The sequence below is a fragment of the Neolamprologus brichardi genome, chromosome 6, assembly GCF_056152115.1.
Source record: "Neolamprologus brichardi isolate AB-2024 chromosome 6, ASM5615211v1, whole genome shotgun sequence".
Lineage (NCBI taxonomy): Eukaryota > Metazoa > Chordata > Actinopteri > Cichliformes > Cichlidae > Neolamprologus > Neolamprologus brichardi.
The window spans coordinates 2,443,263-2,463,120 of record NC_142109.1 but is presented as its reverse complement, the minus strand read 5'-3'; the positions used below and the strand labels follow the sequence as shown (position 1 = coordinate 2,463,120).

Sequence of the window (19,858 nt, the reverse complement as noted above, 5' to 3'; positions counted from 1 at the left end):
GGGAGATCCTTCATACCTCATACTTTTAGAAAAAATGTTAGACTTACCGACAATAATAAGAAGAGAGGCACTCTGGTATTTCAGAGCTATTTTTCTGATTTTCAAAATGAACCTTTGTGTGGAACAATTTCTAAACCCTGTCACCATTTACTGTTTCACTGTTCCAACTCTTTCTCATCTTTAATATTCCATTTAAAAAAAAAATATATATATATATATATATATAAACGTTTCCCATATTATAAATACACGGGATAAAACTTGCCTCCAGAATAATTCATTAAACCTTGTGGTACAGGTGCACACGCTTCATCTACAAAGTGCAGAATGAGAAGGAAATTTGGGGGTAAATGCTATATATAGTTTTAAGTGCATCCATACATGGGGTGGAAGGGGAACAGCATTCCTCCAGTGAGAGGGTAATATTTTTGTTGCCATCAGCAAGTGCTTCCCAAGCGGCATCAGGCTGGTCTGCCACCTCTTTGCGCTGTTTAAATTTCTTGGGGTAAGTCTCTTTTGTTAATATTTGCTAGCTGGCGTGCTAATTTTATTTTAGAAAGAACTTTTTTCAAAATGAGCTTCACATTAGGAAGAGGATTTATCTGCTGCCAATCCTGGGGCAGGTGAAATGTGTTGCATAAATAAATGGCAGCAGATAATCCGTCTCCTGTGTGGGGGAAAAATGAAGCAGCGGTCTGTAATCTCCCTGAGCTGTACTTCCTTTCATACCAGGGTATTAAGAGGTTGCTGACCCTCTTTTCTTAATTTGCGTCAGCCAAAAAAGGACGATATTGTGCTGAAATAATTATTTATACAGAACGGAAGCACAATTAGCCTGCAGCAGAGTGTGGATATGACAGCTGGCTTAGATCTAAGTCTTGTTCCTGTACAGTCTGATCACTCTGATTTCCTGCGCAATCGCTTTAATTAAATAGTGTGAGGACTGTGCTCTTCTGGTAATCACACTGTTTCCTTCATTTCTCCAATAATGGAATAGGCAGACTGGTGAAAGCTATTCATAGCTGAGCTGTGTGAGGCTGTTAGAGGAAGCGGTTGAAGTGCTGAGCTCGAGCAAAAAGTTGGAACTGCCATGCTGTCTCGTAAATGTTTGCCTTTAAACATTGTTTAGGTCTATTAGAGATTCGGGTGTGGGTATTTTTGTCATGTGTTGTATAAATCCTACAACAGAAGAGCAGAAACTGCACCTGTTAACCTTTGCACACTGTTGATTTCAGAGATGACAGCACATCTAATACTTTAATCTTACATCACAGAATGGTTGCAGCAACAGTGGTGGTAAAGAAAATACTTGTATTGACATTTCTAACATGGCTAACACATGTTTGGTCTCCCCCTCCCACTGGTACTCTTGACCAGGACTCCTTGAAGTGTTCCAGTCATGGCTTCCAAAGTCATACCTTGGTATAAGAAGAAGCATGTGAGCCAAGTCAAAACTGATTATGCTTATCATCACACTAAACACGTTTCCAAGCAGCACACAGAAAGGTATGACAGTGACATTTACCTGCTGATTTGAGTAGCACAGCTCTTGCTGCTTTGCGACGTAGAACAAAAAACACACACGGGGGTGTTGCTGAGGAGCAGCTGCGCTAGTGGGTGTGTCTGCTTCCTAGCTGGCAGCTTATTTGTCATGTCAAATTCAAAGTTCTGCAAATTCTGATTTTCATGAACAAACCAGCCAGTCACAGAGTGGTACATGCTAACTGACTGAATACCCAGATGTTAGTTCTGTTTATCGTTTTCCACAGGAATATATTTTCATCCCTCTTTATTATAGCTTCAGTTTGTTTCTTTGTAAAACCTCAAACTATCACCAGTGATTCTAAAGCTCTTTGTCTATGTGAGCTCCAGAATCTCTGAGAGCTGAACCCAAGTCGGGATTTCAGGAAGTGCTATTGCTTCTGTTGCTCTGCAGCTTCTGCCAACAGATCTTATAGTTCAGGCCAATGACAGACATGTATGCATTTGTCTTTGTTGCTATAGCATGCTTTTTAAAAAGGTTTTCTGGCCCTTACAGCTGTGCTGTGCAGTATAGTCATACTTAACATGATATTATACATGCTGAAGATTGGCTTTTTCGTCACTAGTGGTGAGGTAATAAACTGAGCGCCTACGAGCCAAGTTCTGATCTCCCAGTGATCTGGTAGGAAACTGCAGCTGTCTGATGGCAGATGACTAATGTCACCACTTGAACTTGACCTACATCTGAGGCTACTAACTAAACACAGTTGCGTTAGTACTGAAGAAGTTTCTCTCAAAGTGTTGTTTGGTCTTTATACACAGAATGTCAATTTTCTGGTTATTTTGTAAAAATAATTTTCTGGATAAAATCATAGTTTGTTGTGCAAATGACACTAGCCACTGTCAGATTTTTCACAATAGTGGTTGTGGTATGCATGTAGAGAATAATATCCATCAATCAGTTTTCTTAACCCCAGCTAATTTTGAGAAAAAGACAAAGCACATAAACAGATTTAATCCCTCTGTGGCGTATACAATACATCAGGCAGATATGCTGGGAAGTCTTGTAACTGCATGTTTGTAACTGTTAGTTAATGTTTACTGCGAGTGTTTGTGTTTTTATGTATGTGTATGTTCAGAAGACGAACTCAGCTTAGCTGCTAAATTAAAACCTGAGACTTTTTTTATGCAGAGAACTTGCTTCCTGATTTTTAATGATGTGTTTTCCTCAACAGCAGATCAAGCTCTAAATCGGTGAGCCAGGCACAGGCCCAGGCCACGGAGGCTATGGCAGAACAAGCCTATACCGTGCCGGTGTTCCGGCAGAGGTGAGTCTGCTCTGGCTCGCAGCTATTTCAGTCGCAAGGTAACATGCAGCTACATTTTCTACTGGCTGACCCCTGTAACCACAGCACATTTCTTTAGTATAACTTGTTAATTATTCAATGATTACCGTTTAAATTATGAAACAATTGCACAGTCTTACTATCCTATAGACTCATAACACTGACTCCCTGCCCTCAAGGTTACTTTTATCCTGTGTTATGCTTGATATGCTCAATGCAACGGTTTCAGGTTGTATCATACAATTATTTTAGGGTAACAGTTCAGCTTGTAGGTAAATATGTAACAAACGTATAACTAACAATGATGCTAAAGTCAATCTTAGTCAAAGATTAATCTGATGTATGCATTGTTAGGACTTCTGGGGAGACTGAGGAGTACCAGAGAGTAAGCAAAAATGTTGGGAAAGGACTGGCTGTTATTCAGGAGGAGCTTCATAGGATGAGGATCGCTACTAAGGCCCAAGTGGAAAGTCTTGAAATTCAGAAAGAGGTTAGTAACCATCTGCTCAACAACTCGAGGTGACACTGTAGTTCCTTTGTTGGTTTGTTTTTCTGGTGTTTTATCACATATATGTGGAACAAGTTTAAAAGTCTGTGGAAATGTTATGTGTACGCTTTAATGTATCTGCCTCTGTTACAATCACTATTAAAATTATATCAATATGTAATCATGGGTACAGCAAAACAGCAGATCTAGAGTCTCTAAATGTAATCTAAATCATTCAGCTGTGCATTTCTATGAAATCTGAGCCCAATGGTCTTATTGCATCAGTGAACTGTTGGTCAAATCAGTCTCAGTCTCTTTTAAAGGAATAAACCAACTTTTTTAGGAGTTTTCACAATATGATCACTAACATCTGCTGGCCTCATGTTCCTTCCTTGGCTTTGGCAGGTTTCAGATTTGCTGTTAGCTAAGAATTGTTGACAAAGATAACATGTTGTACTAAAGTGCTCATGTAATCTCTGCCCTATAGAGATAATGCATAAAAATGTCATTTTCATAAATACATTAACTTGATGCAGTTGACTCTCTCCAGGTTAAGGGGATGATGAGAAAGAGAGTGTATCTGTTGGAGGAAATCCCCAAATTGCCAGACTTCTTGGTGGCCTTACGGCCGCATACTGTGTGGGAGAAGACTCCCGTCAAGCTGTTCTGCACCGTCGAAGGAAATCCAAGGCCCATCGTCAAATGGTCAGTATACTGCCATCGCACACAAGCGGGTTATTAAATGTGACTCCAGCTTTATGGTAATACCATTATAAGCCTTTCTGATTTGAAATATTTTAGGATTGTAGAATATCACTGTGGTGTGAAACTGATTCAGATTCATTGGCAGGTATAAAGATGGAGTGCCAGTAGATCCACTGAGTGCCCCGGGAAAGTACAAGATTGAGAATAAATATGGAGTCCATAGTTTGATTGTTAGCAGGTATGTATTATCTACAACTCTCAGCAGTTAGACATAAATGATTTTATTAAACAGAGTTTTATAACATGGACGCTGCAGCCTTTGATTTTCTTTTTACCTGAAATGAGGTAAAAAGAAAAAAGTCACGTTGTTCAGTAAATTAGAGAAGTAAAATTAAAATGAAGTTATTAATTAATTAATGTATTGGTAATGCATTAGCATCTCTGAAATATTCATACGAATTTAGTAAAGACTTCCACTATCAGTGAGCTAACTTTTTCCAGGTGCAGGTTGATTGTCCGTCTCAGAATCCTCCGACACTGTTTTGAGCCACAGTGTGGTTGTAACCAAGTGTGCTAGTTACTAGTTACTGTTGTCATTGTCATCTTTTTGTGCATGTGGCAGTCAGCATTAAACTGTAACAGTGACGTGTATCATCAATAATATATAAAAGTTATTTAAATAAAAAATGTAAAATTGTTAAAATGTAGTTATTCTGTAGACTATAGAATAAGACTGTAAATGTACAGTAATAAGGTAAAAGCCAATATGTTGTTTCCTTAGACTAACCTAAACTAATGTTAGGGCGACAGGAAGTGACATAATACAATCTTGAATATACAGTACTGTGTAAATGTCTTCAGCCACTTTATATTCCTTATAGTTTACAGAGTCAGACTTTCTTTCTTCTCCTCACTCATTTTCAGTCATACGTGACTTTAAGCTCACAATTTTTTGTTTGTTTGTTGTTCCGCTTAACACTGACCTACAAATCATTCAAGCACAAAAAAGCATCACCTAACACTATGTGTCTACACATAACAGATAAATTGCACCAACAAGATAAGGCCCAAAGAGCTATTAACTGTTGTCATATTGCTGCATGGTTGGTAATATGTCCTTAAAAAATCTGGCAAAAGTAGACAAGTGGAGGACAAAAGAAATGTCTGACATTACAAAACATCTACAGCAGTTGAAGATTATCTGAAAGTCACACCCAGTAAAAATCAATTAAAACTGTGACACAGGACCTGAGAGATCTGGCTCTACTATTCAACAAAGCCTCGGCCTAAATGGTCTAAGATGAATGGTGGCTGCCAAGAAGCCGTTCGAAAGGAAGTGAAACAGGGAGAAAAGGCTGAGGTGGTGTATAAACTGCACAAGAACTGCAATGAAAATCAGTATAACCTGCTCTGATTGGCCAATGAATCCAAATAGGACATTTTTGGTTCAAATGATCATCAGTGAGAGTCTATAGCTGTCTATAAAGCATGATGGAGGCTCTGTTATCGTTTGAGGCTGCAGTTCAACCATTTTGCCTCGTGCGCTGGCTTCCAGGCTTCCAGCTCCAGCTTTCAGGATTTCTTCTGGATTGTGTAGTTTTTCTTCCAACGGCGCAAACTGAAATTGCTCCCTGCATGGACTATATATGTTTTGGGGGTTTTGTAAACTTTTTTTCATTTTAAATTAAAAAAAATGTCCCATTAAAAGTTTAGTGTAAATATGTTTTATGGGGTTTGTTGAAAAGACAATATTTTTATATAGTCAAGCAATTTTTCTAGTTGCTGTATTATAACCAGCCTTCAAACTGAAAGGAAAGCATAGAAACAAACTGGGAAAGACTGTCACTCATGCTCAGCGTAGATGTTTACACTTACAGGACTTTTATTTTGTTAGCACATTATATCGATATCTTGACATTTTCTGAGAGTCAGCTGGAGAGTTAGAGGGGAGATTGCTAAATTGAGGGTGAGGCTGCAGCCTGCTTCTTTTCGTCATCTTCAAGACCCCTCAGCTGTTCGTGTCGGAGTGCTGACCTTTGCGTCATTCGAGCCATGAATTCCTCTGACTGCGCTCCGCTTCGCTCTGTCCCTCCCTCTCTCTGAGAATTGGAATATCTCTGGACCGTCGTTGCATTGAAGGTCACTGAGAACATCGTAGTTTATTTGCCAAACTTCTTCAGAATCAGTCATTTTCACATTCTTTATGCAAAAAGCACCAAGTGACAAGAAGGATGCATCTATGTCCAGCACAGCTGGGAAAATGGATCTTTTAAAATAGTTCAGCTCAGGCTGAAGGTCAAATTTCTTCCTTCCATTCTAAACCTGAGACTCTTCTTGAGTCTCAACACAATTGCTTGCATTTTACCTTCTATTAACCTGAATAGAAAACATGTTCTTCAAACCAAACGGCATCAAATCAAATATAAATGTTGATATACTGCAATCAGTGACGTGTTCCTACTCTGGCTGACCTTGTAGGTGTGTTGTGAGTGATACTGCTGAGTACAGTGCTGTGGCAACCAACCAGCATGGCACAGCTACCAGCAAAGCTAAAATTATTGTGAAGAGTAAGTCTCCCTCTTTCTTAAAGACATTGCTCACCTCCCATGTCTTTCTCTGTAAACATAAACGTCTTTTCTTCACAGGACCAGCTGGAGCCGGAGAGTCCTGCCACCTTGGTTTAGGTGAGAGCATAAAGGGAGTTAGTAAGACTGGGGAGTCACGCCCAGACACAAGCTCGTGGAATCATGACACTTCAAATAGCAGCGCTATGAGAGGCCTGATAAGAAGTGGAAACTGATGGCAAGCTGTTCCTGTCCCGTGACTCCCTCTGAAGAAAAACAAAACACAGATCTGTCTTTGGTTGAGCAGCAAGCGATCGAAACATTTATGTACATGTTGGGATTTAAATAATGAGCAGTCCAGAAAATACTAACCTCCACAAGATTTCATTTTGACTAAAAACACCAGACATCTCCTTTGGATTACCTTATTTAAGATTTATTGTATACATTGTTGAAATGAAAAAACTCCTTATGGACACATTTTTTAAAAATTCCAGAGAAATAACTGTGACTACAAATTGTTTCTACTTTCTTAATGTTACTGGATGTGCTGATTGTACTTGAAAGCCCTTAAACCAAGTCCACGTTTAAAGTGAAACACTCATCACACATCACTTTGTGGAAATCACAGCCTGTGGTTGCCAAAGCAAGGGACAGTGTCACAAAATTTCCTTAAAATCACTGACGTCTAAGATAGCAAATCTCAGACCTCATTTTGGCTCATGGACACGTATACTGAATTTTGATGCTTTTGAATGACAAGATCATAGAGTTATTGTCACAGTCCGGCGAGGGCAGACTGTAGGGGTTGACAAAAGGACCCAAAACGCAGACTCCAAGGAACAGGGAACAGAACTTGAAATGTTAACAAAAAGCGAGCCGCTTAACATGGCTGGTAAAAAAGGTACAAACAAAGGGCAAACTGAAGCAAAATGAACACAAACCTAAACTGGGAAATCTAAACAAACAATAAGAAAAACCTAGACAAGAAACTTGGAAGCGAAGCGAAGCGAAGCGAAGCGAAGCGAAGCATAGCATAGCGAAGCATAGCATAGCATAGCATAGCATAGCATAGCATAGCATAGCATAGCATAGCATAGCATAGCATAGGAAACATGGCGTGGACAACAGACGACCTGACAATGACACACTGAAAACAGAGGACTTAAATACACAGGAGGTGATTAGGGGAAGTGGGAACACATGGAGGAACAGCTGACTGACATGAGCCTAATGACAGGACAAGGGAAGTGAAACTAAATACAATGAACAAAGAACACACGACTCCTTCAAAATAAAACAGGAAACATGAGACAGACATGATAATACAAACTTGATAACATAAGACACGCAGCATGAAACACAAAGGGTGAGGGAAACACAAGGAGTCTAATAACCAAATGAACTTCGCTAATCTAATGAACTTAAACATAAACAACATCCAAATAAACTAAAACTTAAAACGCTGGGTTAACAGACCCAGGAACATGACAGATATATTGAAAAAAATGTCAGATTTATGTTCATAAATCCATTGTGGTTCTACATGATCATGATCTCCACATATCCACAAAATACGATTATTATCTGGTTGCTAATGATGTTGCAAATCTTGTCCTCCAGTGCCTCATCTGACTGAGATCCATCCCAGTAAGCTGGATGTCAGCCTCCTTGACCGGTTCCCAGTGTCTTTTGGTGTGGAGGGCAACTCCATCAGACTGGTGTGTACAATGGTGGTGGTCCCCGATCTCCCCAACATACCACCCATCGCCCAGTGGTACAGAGATGGTCAGACCTTCTTTCATTCTTTCATTATGTTTGTGTGTGGCACTGTCGGTTGACTGAGTTTGGTCACTTCTCATTGTGTCCTCTATCTTGTATTCTAAAAGATAAACTGCTGAAACCAAGTAAACTGGTGGAGATGTCAGTGGGTGGAGGTGCTGCCTCTCTCACGCTGCCTCACCTGGCCAAGGATGATGAGGGCCTCTACACGCTTCGGATCTTCACAAAGGACGGCACTGCTGAGCATAGCGCCTACCTGTTTGTCTCAGGTAGGACACAGTCCTAACACCACGTGATCACAGATAAGATAAGATAAGATAAGATAAGATAAGATAAGATAAGATAAGATAAGATAAGATAAAACTTTATTAATCCCTCGGGAGGGTTCCTCTGGGAAATTTGGTTTCCAAAAGCACAGCACCGACAGAAGTTACAGAGTTACAGAATATTATATATATATACACACACACACACATATATAAATACAGAGACATATATAAATAAAATATACGAAGGGGATAAATAGAATAAATAGGAATAAAAATAAAAATACAAGTGGACTTTGAAAGAACAAATCAGAAATAGCTGTTTAGAATAAAAAGAGAAATGGCAAAATTTTTAAAAAGCCATGAATGAGCAAAAGGGATAGAATAGCACAAACCTTAGAAACTTTAAACTTACCACTTATAACTTACTTTACTTAAAATACCCAACTATAATCTGGTTAATATATATGATAGTCTGATTATGTGTAGTTCATAAATAACTTGCTTTGAACTAATAATAGATACAAGAAAATGAAGATAAGTTGGTTAAAAATGAAAATACGTAACACTGTTGAACCTTCCTCTGAGGTGAGAGATTTTTGAATTTCTTTGTGGAACAGGTGAATAATGCCAGGGCTCAGAAGTCACCACGTCTGCTCTTCACACCTCAGTCACTGTTCCTTGCTCTGCTGCTTTTGGCCAGTTTGAGCCTGTAACTTTCTTTTTATTGTATGAGGTTGTTGGTCATCTGAAGCCCACAGGTTTCCCTGCTGATGTTGTTCCACCTTGATTATTTAAAGAGGTCATTTCTACTCTTCCATCTCTCCGTCTGTCCTCGATAGCAGTTTCTCGTCTGGTATTTTTCCCAAACCTTTTAAGCATGCTACAGTATTTTATCAAATTTTAGTGCTATTTCCAAGCTTTTCTTTTTCTCTGAGGTTCTGGAGAAAATTGCTTATAATCAGCTAAAAAAAAACCTTTTTAGATGAAAATAGTGACCTTGAGATTTTTTTTTAAATCTCTGCTTGGCACAGAATCTGTTTTGCCTTGGGTTGTTAATGCCATCCTCCTGGCTAAAGATTTTTAGGGGAATGCTCTGCGTGGTTTAGGTCTTACCTGGCTGAGAGAACATTTTGTGTAAGTCCTCAGCTCTGGTCTCACGTGGGGTACCACAGAGATCAATACTTGGACCTCTGCTTTTATCCTCTGCCCCTTGGCTGTACTTTTAGAAGCCTCTCCGTTGCTATGCAGATGAGACGCAGGTTTATACGCCCCTAACAAAGAAAAATAACTACACTATGCAAATGGTGGTAAATGATGTGTCTTGTGTCTTGAGCAAGTGAAAGCTTGGTTGGCAAAATGAAATGTTTCATTAGTTAGAAGTTAAATTAAGAGTTCCTAATCTTTTCTACACTCACAGCAGTACATAGATTTAAAACAGGTGTTATTGACTCCTTATTTCCTGTTACCACACATTAGGCATTGTATGCAAATAAGCGGTGGAGCCATAATAGTTGTGTCTATCACCATTCGTCTTCCATTCTTCCTCCCCAACATACCCGTGTTTCTTTTTTCCCTAGATGCTGCTCCCTCTGCACCCGGAGCCCCCGGCGCACCAATGAGCGTAAAGGCCTATGACATCAATTCGGACTATGTCCTAGTTGCCTGGAAACCCCCAAACACTGTCAACGAGAAACCCATCACTGGATACTTTGTGGATCGGTCAGTTTTAATCTTGAGAAGGCTTCCAGCTCTCTTTAAATAGACCACAGTTGGCACACTGACATGAATACAGTGGAATTATACTGCACTTAATGCCAAGGAAGTGAGTCATAGTTATTAGAGCTGCACTCCTTAGAAGATTTTCTAAATTAAATGTGTCTTTTCACACCAAATGCCAGATATGATTTGCTTATTTTCATGGTTACATAAAGTGCATATAAGACTTATTTTATTAACAGTGGAACATTGAAAATGTATTTAATAATGTTTATATTTTAAACAGATGTTTAAAGTGGGAAAATGAACCATTTTAAGAAAAACAATTTACCTTATTTTGGATTTGATGGCAGCAACACATCTTTGAAAAAACCGTTGGTGCAGGGCCATGTTTACCGCTGACTACATCCCCTCTTCTTTTAACAACCAGATGGTTACAGCGGAGGGTTGGGAGATCAATTTTGCCCTATTTTTGCCTGCTGTATGATCTTCTATGTCAGCGGTCTCCAACCTTTTTTGCGCCACGGACCGGTTTATGCCCGACAATATTTTCACGGACCGGCCTTTAAGGTGTCGCGGATAAATACAACAAAATAAAACTAGTACCGGTACCAAAAAAAGAAAATTTATTCATAACACACGTGAAAAGACCCAGGAAAACCGAGTTAACGATAAAAACGATAACAAAATAACGCTGAAAACCGATAAAAACCCTGAAAACTATACATTTCACACCTGAGCCTCAACTCTCGCGGCCCGGTACCAAACGACTCACGGACCGGTACCGGTCCGAGGCCCGGGGGTTGGGGACCGCTGTTCTATGTCATCTTTTTCATTGCATGATGCACCAAATGTTTTCAACTGGTGAAAGGTCTGGACTGCAGTTTTCTTTAAACAAAAATACTTGCAAGTGCAGCCCTTCTCATCAGTTTATTAGGATCCTTTAACTTCTCAGCTTTTCAAAATTGCCTCATAACAAATATAACATGTCATGTGAAGTACTCTCTTATAAAAAGAGATTAATTTCATGATAATGGAGAGTTTATTTGCCGTAAATGATCCATTTCATAGGTGTGAAGCTGGCACTGACACTTGGGTGCAGTGCAACGACGCCCCAGTGAAGATCTGCAAATACCCAGTACATGGCTTAAGGGTTGGCCACTCCTACTACTTCCGGGTCAGAGCCGTGAACAGCAGTGGCATCAGCAGGCCTTCACGCAAGTCAGACAAAGTGACGGCCCTGGACGCTGCAGAGAGTGAGAGACTGCAAGGTACAGATGAAGGTAAATACAAAATACAGGACAGCAGGATGCCAGCGTTTTCTGACCGATCTGTTGTCATTTCCTGCAACAGTGATTAAAATTGAAGGAAAATACGACATAGTGATAAAGGATGATGACCTGGAAGGTATAGTGGTTACACACTCGTCTGTTTTCACAGTTTTTGTTTCCCCTATCTTTAAGCCACTACCTCACAATCTCACTAAATACTAACATCTGTCACTCTTTCCAAACCCCAGCAGCACCATCGTGAGAACATTTTACATTTTATGGGGATGTTTGCTTAAAAAGGCATCTTCCCTGATCAAACTCTCACTGACGTTTGTTTGCTGTTCTGTTTTCTGTTCCACTATCAGTGAATTTTCTTTCCATTTATACCTGTTTATTGGACATGATCATTATTCCAGTAACAAATGAGTGCTGCATGATTCAATTAGTTACTATTTCAGGAATATGTTTTCATCTTAAGGTGTGGCATTTGAATTCTGACCTTTACATTCGTATTTCAACGAAGGAAACATGAGAAGGAAAAACATTTTAATGCTGATCTTAGAACTAATCTGTCATCAAGGTTTTTTTTTAAACAACACAGGGAAAACTGTTTTCCAGAGCCTTCCCAGCTTAACTTTTGTGGTGCAGTCTTTGATCTAATCGAACTTTTTCCATTCACACTTTAACTGAAACGTTTTTCTCTTTAAATTGTGTCCACTCAATATAATATACTACTTTAACAAAAACTTATAACAGATGAAAACTAATTTTATAAACTAATAGAAAATATCAAAAATATTACATATTTGTATAATATCACAATCAAGGCTATTGTAGAAGTCCCACATTTCACTGTTAACTTTAACTTTGATATGTCCTTTTAGTTCATATTTTTATGTTTTTTAATCTGAAATATGATATCAGGGGGTTTTGTCCATGTTCTGGTTTATCTAATGGCTAACTGCTGTATATGAAACTTGTAGTTAAACAAAACTAAAATATTGTGTGTTTTGTGAGCATTGAGCCACCAAACCACATACGAGGCCGTGGCAGCTCTAGTGTAGCATTTGGATATGTAATTATTGTTGAATGCTACCAAAAATAATTATTTAATCTTTAATAAAATTCCACCAATGTTATTGGTGCTGATCAGTACTTTTAGAATTTAACAAGCTTTGAGAAAAAGGCAGGACTTAGTTGTGTTTGTTTTCATCACTTATAAGTACAATTCTATGAAAATGTGTTATTGAAGTCCATATAGTGGTGAATATTTAATCTCCTCTCTGCCTTTGAAAGCAAGCTCAACAGTAACATTAGAAGCATTGTAAAAGTCACTGTAAATGGCCTGTATTTGTATAGCGCTTTACACACCCAGTCACACACTGACAGAGGCGAGGCTGCCGGACACTGGTGCCACCACCTCCAGTAGGCAACAGGTGAAGTGTCTTGCCCAAGGACACAACGGCCAAGACTGTCCAAGCCGGGGCTCGAACCGGCAACCTTCCGATTATAAGGCGAACTCCCAACTCTTGAGCCACAATCACCCAGCTTTGCACTACATTCAGTTGTCCACCCAGTCACACACACATTCACACACTGGTGATGGCAGCTACATTGTAGCCACAGATAAAAACCTGAGTACAAAAAGTGAATAATGTGGGACTTCTGCAGTGGCTGCTGTTCTGTGTACGTTATGCCTCAACACTGTTCACTCCCAATCTAGGCTACGTAACTATTCCAGATGAACCCACAGATGTGCATGCATCCGAAATTTTCAAATCGTATGTCGTGCTGAGCTGGAAGCCTCCTAGCCCCCGTGGACGAGCTCCACTGTGGTACGTCATCGAGAAGGTGTGTGCTGCTTCACTTTTGCCCATCAGTTGCTCTCAGTTTAGCCGATTTAACCTTGGTACTGTAGCTGAGGGATAAACAAGACAGTCGCATTTAAATGTCCTCTCAAGTTTTACTTAAATGGCAGCACTACACACAAATGAAGCTGTATTACGTTTGGGTTGCGTGAAACTTCAGTACCCCAAACTACATGTTTTCTTTTTTTTAATTTCACACAGAGAACTCTACACTAGCATATCTCCAGATTTCAGTTTGATACATTTTTGAACTTCTGATCTCATCTTTAGAGAAGCTTCCGTGGGTTTAAACAGGGTTTTGCTACCCAGTGTAAATATGGAACAATGGATTTACTGCAACCAGTTTACAGTCACATGACATGTTTTAATGCATATAATCGCAAGGATGTAAACATAGCTGTGAGCTTATAATATATTGCAAACAAATTCATATAGTAGCCATAGTGAATGCTTATACAAGAAGTTCAAATGTAATATAAATTTGTGTGATAGTAGCTATATATTGAGATGCTAGATTTCAAGTTGATGATAGCCTGAAATCTTATTTATTACATATTGTATCTGATGTATTGTGTTTTTATAGTATTTTTAATGCCACATATTAAGCCAGTCAAGTTGTAAACAGTCTTGCTAAAAATGTTGACATTTAAACAATATGTTTATTATATTTCCCGAAAAAGTGAGAGAATGTTTTCATCAGGTTTAGCATTGCCCGCGGTTCAGTTACATGTCAATAGCAGAATTCACACAAAGATTGATTTTATTTTTAACCCTTATGGCACACACAAACATACACTTTGTTATTTATGATTCTCATATCTTAAATTATTTAATTAATTTAATAAAAGTGAGATTTAACTTTGTAAAACACAGTATAAAAGCTGCTCTTTTTGTCTGTGCCACATCACATATGGCTATACCTTGTCATTTCCCCCCCTCCCTGACTTTCCCACACAGTGCTTAGCAGGCACTGGAGACTGGCAGCGGATCAACACAACAGTCAAACTGCACTCCCCTCGTTACCCAGTTTTTGATTTGCAAGACGGGAAAAAGTACCAGTTCCGAGTGTATTCGGTCAACATGTATGGCTCCAGCGAGGCCTCTGCGCCCTCTGAGCCCATCCAAAAGGTTGATGAAGATGGTAAGAGATCAGATAAGATCAGTGCAGACTTAAAGACACGTGATTATATATCCAGCAAAGCACAATGCACACAAAAACCTGTGAAGAAATGCTGAATCGTCAAATTTTGTAATTTATTCGAATTATAGATATTAAAGGTCCAGATGGGAAGGTCACTAAAACAACTTTTTTTTGTGTTTGTCTACCTTAAGCAAAGTGTTTTAGTGCATACATGTAAATGTGTCCACAAAAACAAATGCATGAAAAGCCCAAATACAGTTTATTTCAAAAGTGATTGACTGTGTTTTGCAGGTACTGAACTTCCAATTGGTATGTACATAAAAATATCAAACACACTTTAAAAGCACTTTTTTCACACTGCTGTAAGTTCACTCTTTCACTCTCTGGTCTGTGTGTGTTTGTTCTCACTATAAGTGATGAACTGGAGCACTTGGGGATGGCTTAGTAGGCTGTTATATTACAGGGTAACGAGAAGTTGATAAAGGAAAATGGGATTATTCTGAGCTCTCGTGCCTAAATTCAAATTAAATCCCGGAAACGCTCCTCTGTCAGTGTTCTGCTTAAACATCCTGTTCTGCAAAAAGGCATGGCAAAGCCATTCCATGGGAACTTTAAAACAAGTCCTCTGTGCTGTGTTTAATCACTGTGTTTGTGCACACAATATACAGGAACACAGCACAAATATCAAATGCATGCATGTTTTTTGAGTAGCAGTAACCTGCAGACAAGTAGGTGGAAGTCAAAGCTTCAGTGAGTATTATTTACAGCTAATTGTCATGATTTCTGTTCTGTAAGAAGGTAAATTGTTAGTAACTGATACATTATTTAGTCATTTGAATAAAAATGTTGTTTAATACAGAAAAAAATATTTACAACTGGTTTGATGTCTGAGGTCATCAGTGGTGGAATCATTCTGTCCTTTTTTCCACTTTAACACTTTCAGCTTTGTATATTTTTGGTAATTAATTAATATTACATGTATATATGTTTTTTCTTTGCCGCACAGGCGTCCCCTCTGCTCCTGGCCTTGTTGTTGCTACTAGGAACACCAAGTCATCTGTGTTTGTGCAGTGGGAGGCCCCCAAACACCTGAAACACCTCATGGGATATTACATCGACGGGCGTGTCGTTGGAGCCAAGGAGTGGTTCGCATGCAACCATAAACCCTTCAAACATACCAGGTAAGAGGGACAAAAAAGTTACACGATGGTCTTACTGTGATTCAGATGTTTCAAATGACACCAGTTTGGCAAAACACGAGTTTTTGCTTCTCAGCCTTTTGAACAAGAAGGAAAAAAAGAATTTAATGACTATAAATAAAGTGTCTCCTCTAGAGGAGTGTTACACAGGAGTGCAGTAACTCCACAGCACACAGAGAGCTCAGTCTGAGAGTCCCTGAGCAACGTCAGGTTTAATGTAAGGCAAAAGTCATGGATAAATGATGATCCATCCATCCATTCGCTTCCGCTTATCCTTTTCAGGGTCGCGGGGGGCGCTGGAGCCTATCCCAGCTGTCATAGGGCGAGACTGGCGACCTGCACAGGTCGCCAGTCTGTCGCAATGATGATGATTTCAACTATTTTCTAGCTTGTTTTATACTTTATTCTGCAGTATTTCCAATATTAGCCGACTTTCTCAAATCTGAAGATAAACTCACGATGGTTGGAAAATAGTTTCGCCAGAATAACAATATGTACGTAGAAATATCCGACGTGGGCACTGGTTTAGCTGAATAGGTGAGCAGACGACCACACGCCGTGACCAGAAGAAGCGAGCGGGCTTTGAGTCCGAGCTGTGGCCCTTTGCCGTGTGTCTTCCCCTCTCTCACTCTCTCCCCACTTTCCTGTCCATCTTTCACTGTCACTGTTCAATAAAGACAAATGCCCCCCAAAAAATAATATTTACAAAAAATAAATATATAGAAACAAGAGGAAAGACTTCAAGAGGTTTTATATGTATTTGATTTAAAAAATGAGTGTGTGCGTGCAGGTTTGTGGTGCACGGCCTGATCCCAGGGGAGACCTATGTGTTCCGTGTCCAAGCCGTCAACCTCTTCGGCCTCAGCGAGGAGTCACAGGAGTCCTCTCCCATTGCCGTGGAGCCTGCGCTCGGTAAGAGTATCATCAAGTTCATGATTGCGATTTATATGCTGCCTCTGAAAAGTTAAAACGCTCTTTGAAACTGTCGTTTTTTTCAAAGAAATGTACATTTCTTTGAAAAAATAGAGGAATACATTGGAGAATGTATAATTTAAGAGAAATGGTGTTTCTTAAGATTACCGGAGTCCTTGAACCAACGTGATGCTCAGTGTGATTCATTTCATTATTCTGTGCAGGCAAGGGGGCTGAGTATGGTATGTATTCAATAGCTGTGTTTACTTTTGCCCCCCCCCTTACTTACCCACAGCTTTCTCTTTATCCACCTTTCACTTTACATTATTGTGTTTTGATCACACAGAGGCGTATTTTTAACAGGACTCTACAAAACACTTCAAAGTCTGACAGTTACTCAGCACAAGAGTTGAAAACTTTACGATAAAACGTTGCAGTAGCTGCTCAGCGAAGCGTGAGAAAGTGCATGACAGGCTCACACGCAGCCGATCACAGTCATCGTTTCCTAGATTGATTAAAAAATGTTGAACTTTGAAAGACGTTATGTAAGACGATGTCATACAAAGTTTAAATATGAAGCTTCATTAAATGTGAAACTTTGTAATTCAGCAACTCCCAGCTCTCCCTTTGGGATCACCATGCTGAGTTCTGATGGTTCCTCCATAACTGTGGCCTGGAAGAGTCCCAAACACTGTGGTGGCTCCAAGGTTAACGCTTACTACATTGACAAGCGGGACGCTGACACTTTAGTCTGGAAGGAGGTCAACCTAAACGCTGTCACAGAAAGAATGTGCACTGTGAGTAATCAGACACAAGATTTGGATTTTCTTGTACTTGATAAAGCTAAATTTGATTAATTTACATTTACTCACTTTATTATTACTACTTTATTAATTCATGTGATGATTGTGCCACGCGTTATTTTAGGTGGAACATCTGAAGGAGGGAACTTTTTACGAGTTCAGGGTCACAGCTGGTAACATGGCTGGTGTTGGTCTACCATCTGCTGCCAGCATTCCAATGAAATGTGAAGCTTGGACCATGGAAGAGCCAGGTATGGGATTGTCCATGTGACTTTATTCTGTAGAGTTATCTCTGCATCTCACAGTGAGTATGGCAGCTGTTGTTTTGACAGAGGCAAATTCACCAAAGTGCCTGTTGAACTCCTGCAAATGTAGCTATAAAATGAGCATCCAAGGCTTTTAAAACGTATTAAAGGCAGTGTTGGTCAAGTTACTTGAATAAAGTAATCAGTAACTAATTACTGATTACTTCCCCAAAAAAGTAATCCCGTTACTTTACTGATTACTTATTTTTAAAAGTAATTAATTACTTAGTTACTTAGTTACTTTTTAAAAACACGATTTACAACCTGAATAGGTGATAAAGCGATAGATCTTTCAGCCCAATTCTGCATAATCCATCATACAAAATGTAATCAAATGGAAAAGTCCCTTTTAACTTTATGCATCAAGCAAAAAATTAATTAAATGCAACATTCTCTGACTGGAAGAAATTTGTTTAATATTTAAACCTATTTTCTGCACATTCCAGCACATAAAATATATATTTTTTGTGTGTTTACACTCAGTCTTTCAAATAGATGCAAGTAAAACACAGCAGAAAATAAATAAAGTCAAAGACTCAGCGGTCCTGTTGCTCTATTTTCACCTGTAAAGCAGGAGTGGGGTAGGCGGAGGTTTACCCTGGTGCAGGTGTGCAGCGGTCAGTGGAAGAATCCGCGAGTTTCTCTGTGAATTTCCCATTACGTCGTAGCTACTCGGTGCTTGCTCGGAAGTTTAGGGGTTTTTCCGCTGTAAAATGAAGTTTTCTTCCCACGCACAACGGACACTAATGTTTTTGTCACTTTTTATGGAATCAAACTCAAAGTAAGGTCAGTACTTCCACGCTTTAAACGCTGCACGCTCATACTCTCTCCCGCACAGGATATAAGATCCACTGTTGATCTGCACACAGCTGTTGTCACGAACGTCGCACTCACTTACGTCACTGTCATGAGACATTCTCGCAAAAAAATCACGGTTTTAGTAACGCAGTAACGCAGCGTTCCCACGGGAAAGTAACGGTAATCTAATTACCATTTTTGCAATAGTAATCCCTTACTTTACTTGTTACTTGAAAAAAGTAATCAGATTACTTTTTGATTGCCCATCTCTGATTAAAGGTTAAAAAAACATTTGAATTCAAGCCCAAAAAATAAAAATAAAAATAAAATTAAAAAAAGTTGCGTTGACTCCAGTTCAACTACAGCTCGTGCGTCGTGTGTTCTTTCTGGCACTGATGATGTTTCTGTAAATTCAAGGCCCAGCCTATGACTTGAGCTTCAGTGAGGTCAGAAGCCACTCTCTGGTCATCCTGTGGAGGGCTCCCATTTATACTGGAGCGGGTGCTGTCACTGGATACTTTGTGGACATGGCTAAGAAGGGCTCGTCAGAGTTCGTCACTGTGAATCAGGAAGCTGTGAGCCACCGTTACCTGCAGGTAGCAAATCTGGTGCATCATGCATATTCCAACAAATGGCCAACCCTCTTTCCACACCCAAGTCACACTCTCCATGTGATGATATTTCCCTGGTTTTCGTAGGTGACCGGACTGCAGGAAGGTGAAAGCTATGTGTTCAGAGTCCGTGCTGTCAATGCACACGGTGTTGGAAAACCTTCCCAGTTGTCAGAGCCGGTCTGTGCTAAAGCTATTCCAGGTGATGCAAACAAACTGAACGTGTGCAGCCAGCTCTGCACTTTATCCTTTATATTGGCAAAACATTCAGAGACATGTGAGACGACAGCATGATAATTGTCTTTTATTAAGATACTTAGACATCGTATGAGCAGACATAAAACACAAAACCACCGATAATTACAGTTAAGCATTTTTAAGTAGAGAACTTTAGCATTCATATCAAATATCAAACATAGAGGCTGTAGTGCTTTCATGTAGTTTACTTTTTTCATTTCTACAGACACATAGTACAGACTTTCTTCCTTACTTTGTAATATTTGACATATCATTGAAAAGATGCATACACACTTTGGAAGGTGAATCTCTTTGATCACTTCTCCCTGCAAACACATGCAAATTACTGCAACGCAAATTGA

The 19,858-nt window shown here is 39.5% G+C and overlaps 1 protein-coding gene across 6 annotated transcripts in view; it reads left to right on the top strand.

Moving 5' to 3' along the window:
• The first annotated feature begins 350 nt into the window (after positions 1 to 350).
• The window catches only part of myom2a (myomesin 2a), a 31,070-nt gene continuing 11,562 nt past the window's right edge, over positions 351 to 19,858 (top strand). Inside the window, exons 1-23 of one of the 6 annotated variants that reach the window (XM_087841466.1) lie at positions 425 to 505; positions 1,378 to 1,506; positions 2,721 to 2,810; positions 3,183 to 3,318; positions 3,866 to 4,020; positions 4,166 to 4,258; positions 6,499 to 6,587; positions 6,666 to 6,704; positions 8,208 to 8,372; positions 8,474 to 8,635; positions 10,213 to 10,354; positions 11,423 to 11,622; positions 11,705 to 11,758; positions 13,346 to 13,473; positions 14,448 to 14,631; positions 14,923 to 14,940; positions 15,638 to 15,812; positions 16,621 to 16,742; positions 16,967 to 16,984; positions 17,352 to 17,539; positions 17,670 to 17,796; positions 19,066 to 19,244; positions 19,347 to 19,461. In XM_087841466.1, coding sequence (XP_087697592.1) covers positions 1,400 to 1,506; positions 2,721 to 2,810; positions 3,183 to 3,318; positions 3,866 to 4,020; positions 4,166 to 4,258; positions 6,499 to 6,587; positions 6,666 to 6,704; positions 8,208 to 8,372; positions 8,474 to 8,635; positions 10,213 to 10,354; positions 11,423 to 11,622; positions 11,705 to 11,758; positions 13,346 to 13,473; positions 14,448 to 14,631; positions 14,923 to 14,940; positions 15,638 to 15,812; positions 16,621 to 16,742; positions 16,967 to 16,984; positions 17,352 to 17,539; positions 17,670 to 17,796; positions 19,066 to 19,244; positions 19,347 to 19,461 — 2,686 coding nt within the window. In that variant the 5' untranslated portion in view covers positions 425 to 505; positions 1,378 to 1,399. Of the gene's footprint in view, positions 506 to 1,377; positions 1,507 to 2,717; positions 2,811 to 3,182; positions 3,319 to 3,865; positions 4,021 to 4,165; positions 4,259 to 6,498; positions 6,588 to 6,665; positions 6,705 to 8,207; positions 8,373 to 8,473; positions 8,636 to 10,212; positions 10,355 to 11,422; positions 11,635 to 11,704; positions 11,759 to 13,345; positions 13,474 to 14,447; positions 14,632 to 14,922; positions 14,941 to 15,637; positions 15,813 to 16,620; positions 16,743 to 16,966; positions 16,985 to 17,351; positions 17,540 to 17,669; positions 17,797 to 19,065; positions 19,245 to 19,346; positions 19,462 to 19,858 lie in introns of all 6 variants that reach the window. The other 5 variants (XM_087841465.1, XM_087841462.1, XM_087841463.1 and 2 more) reach the window with 5 other exon arrangements.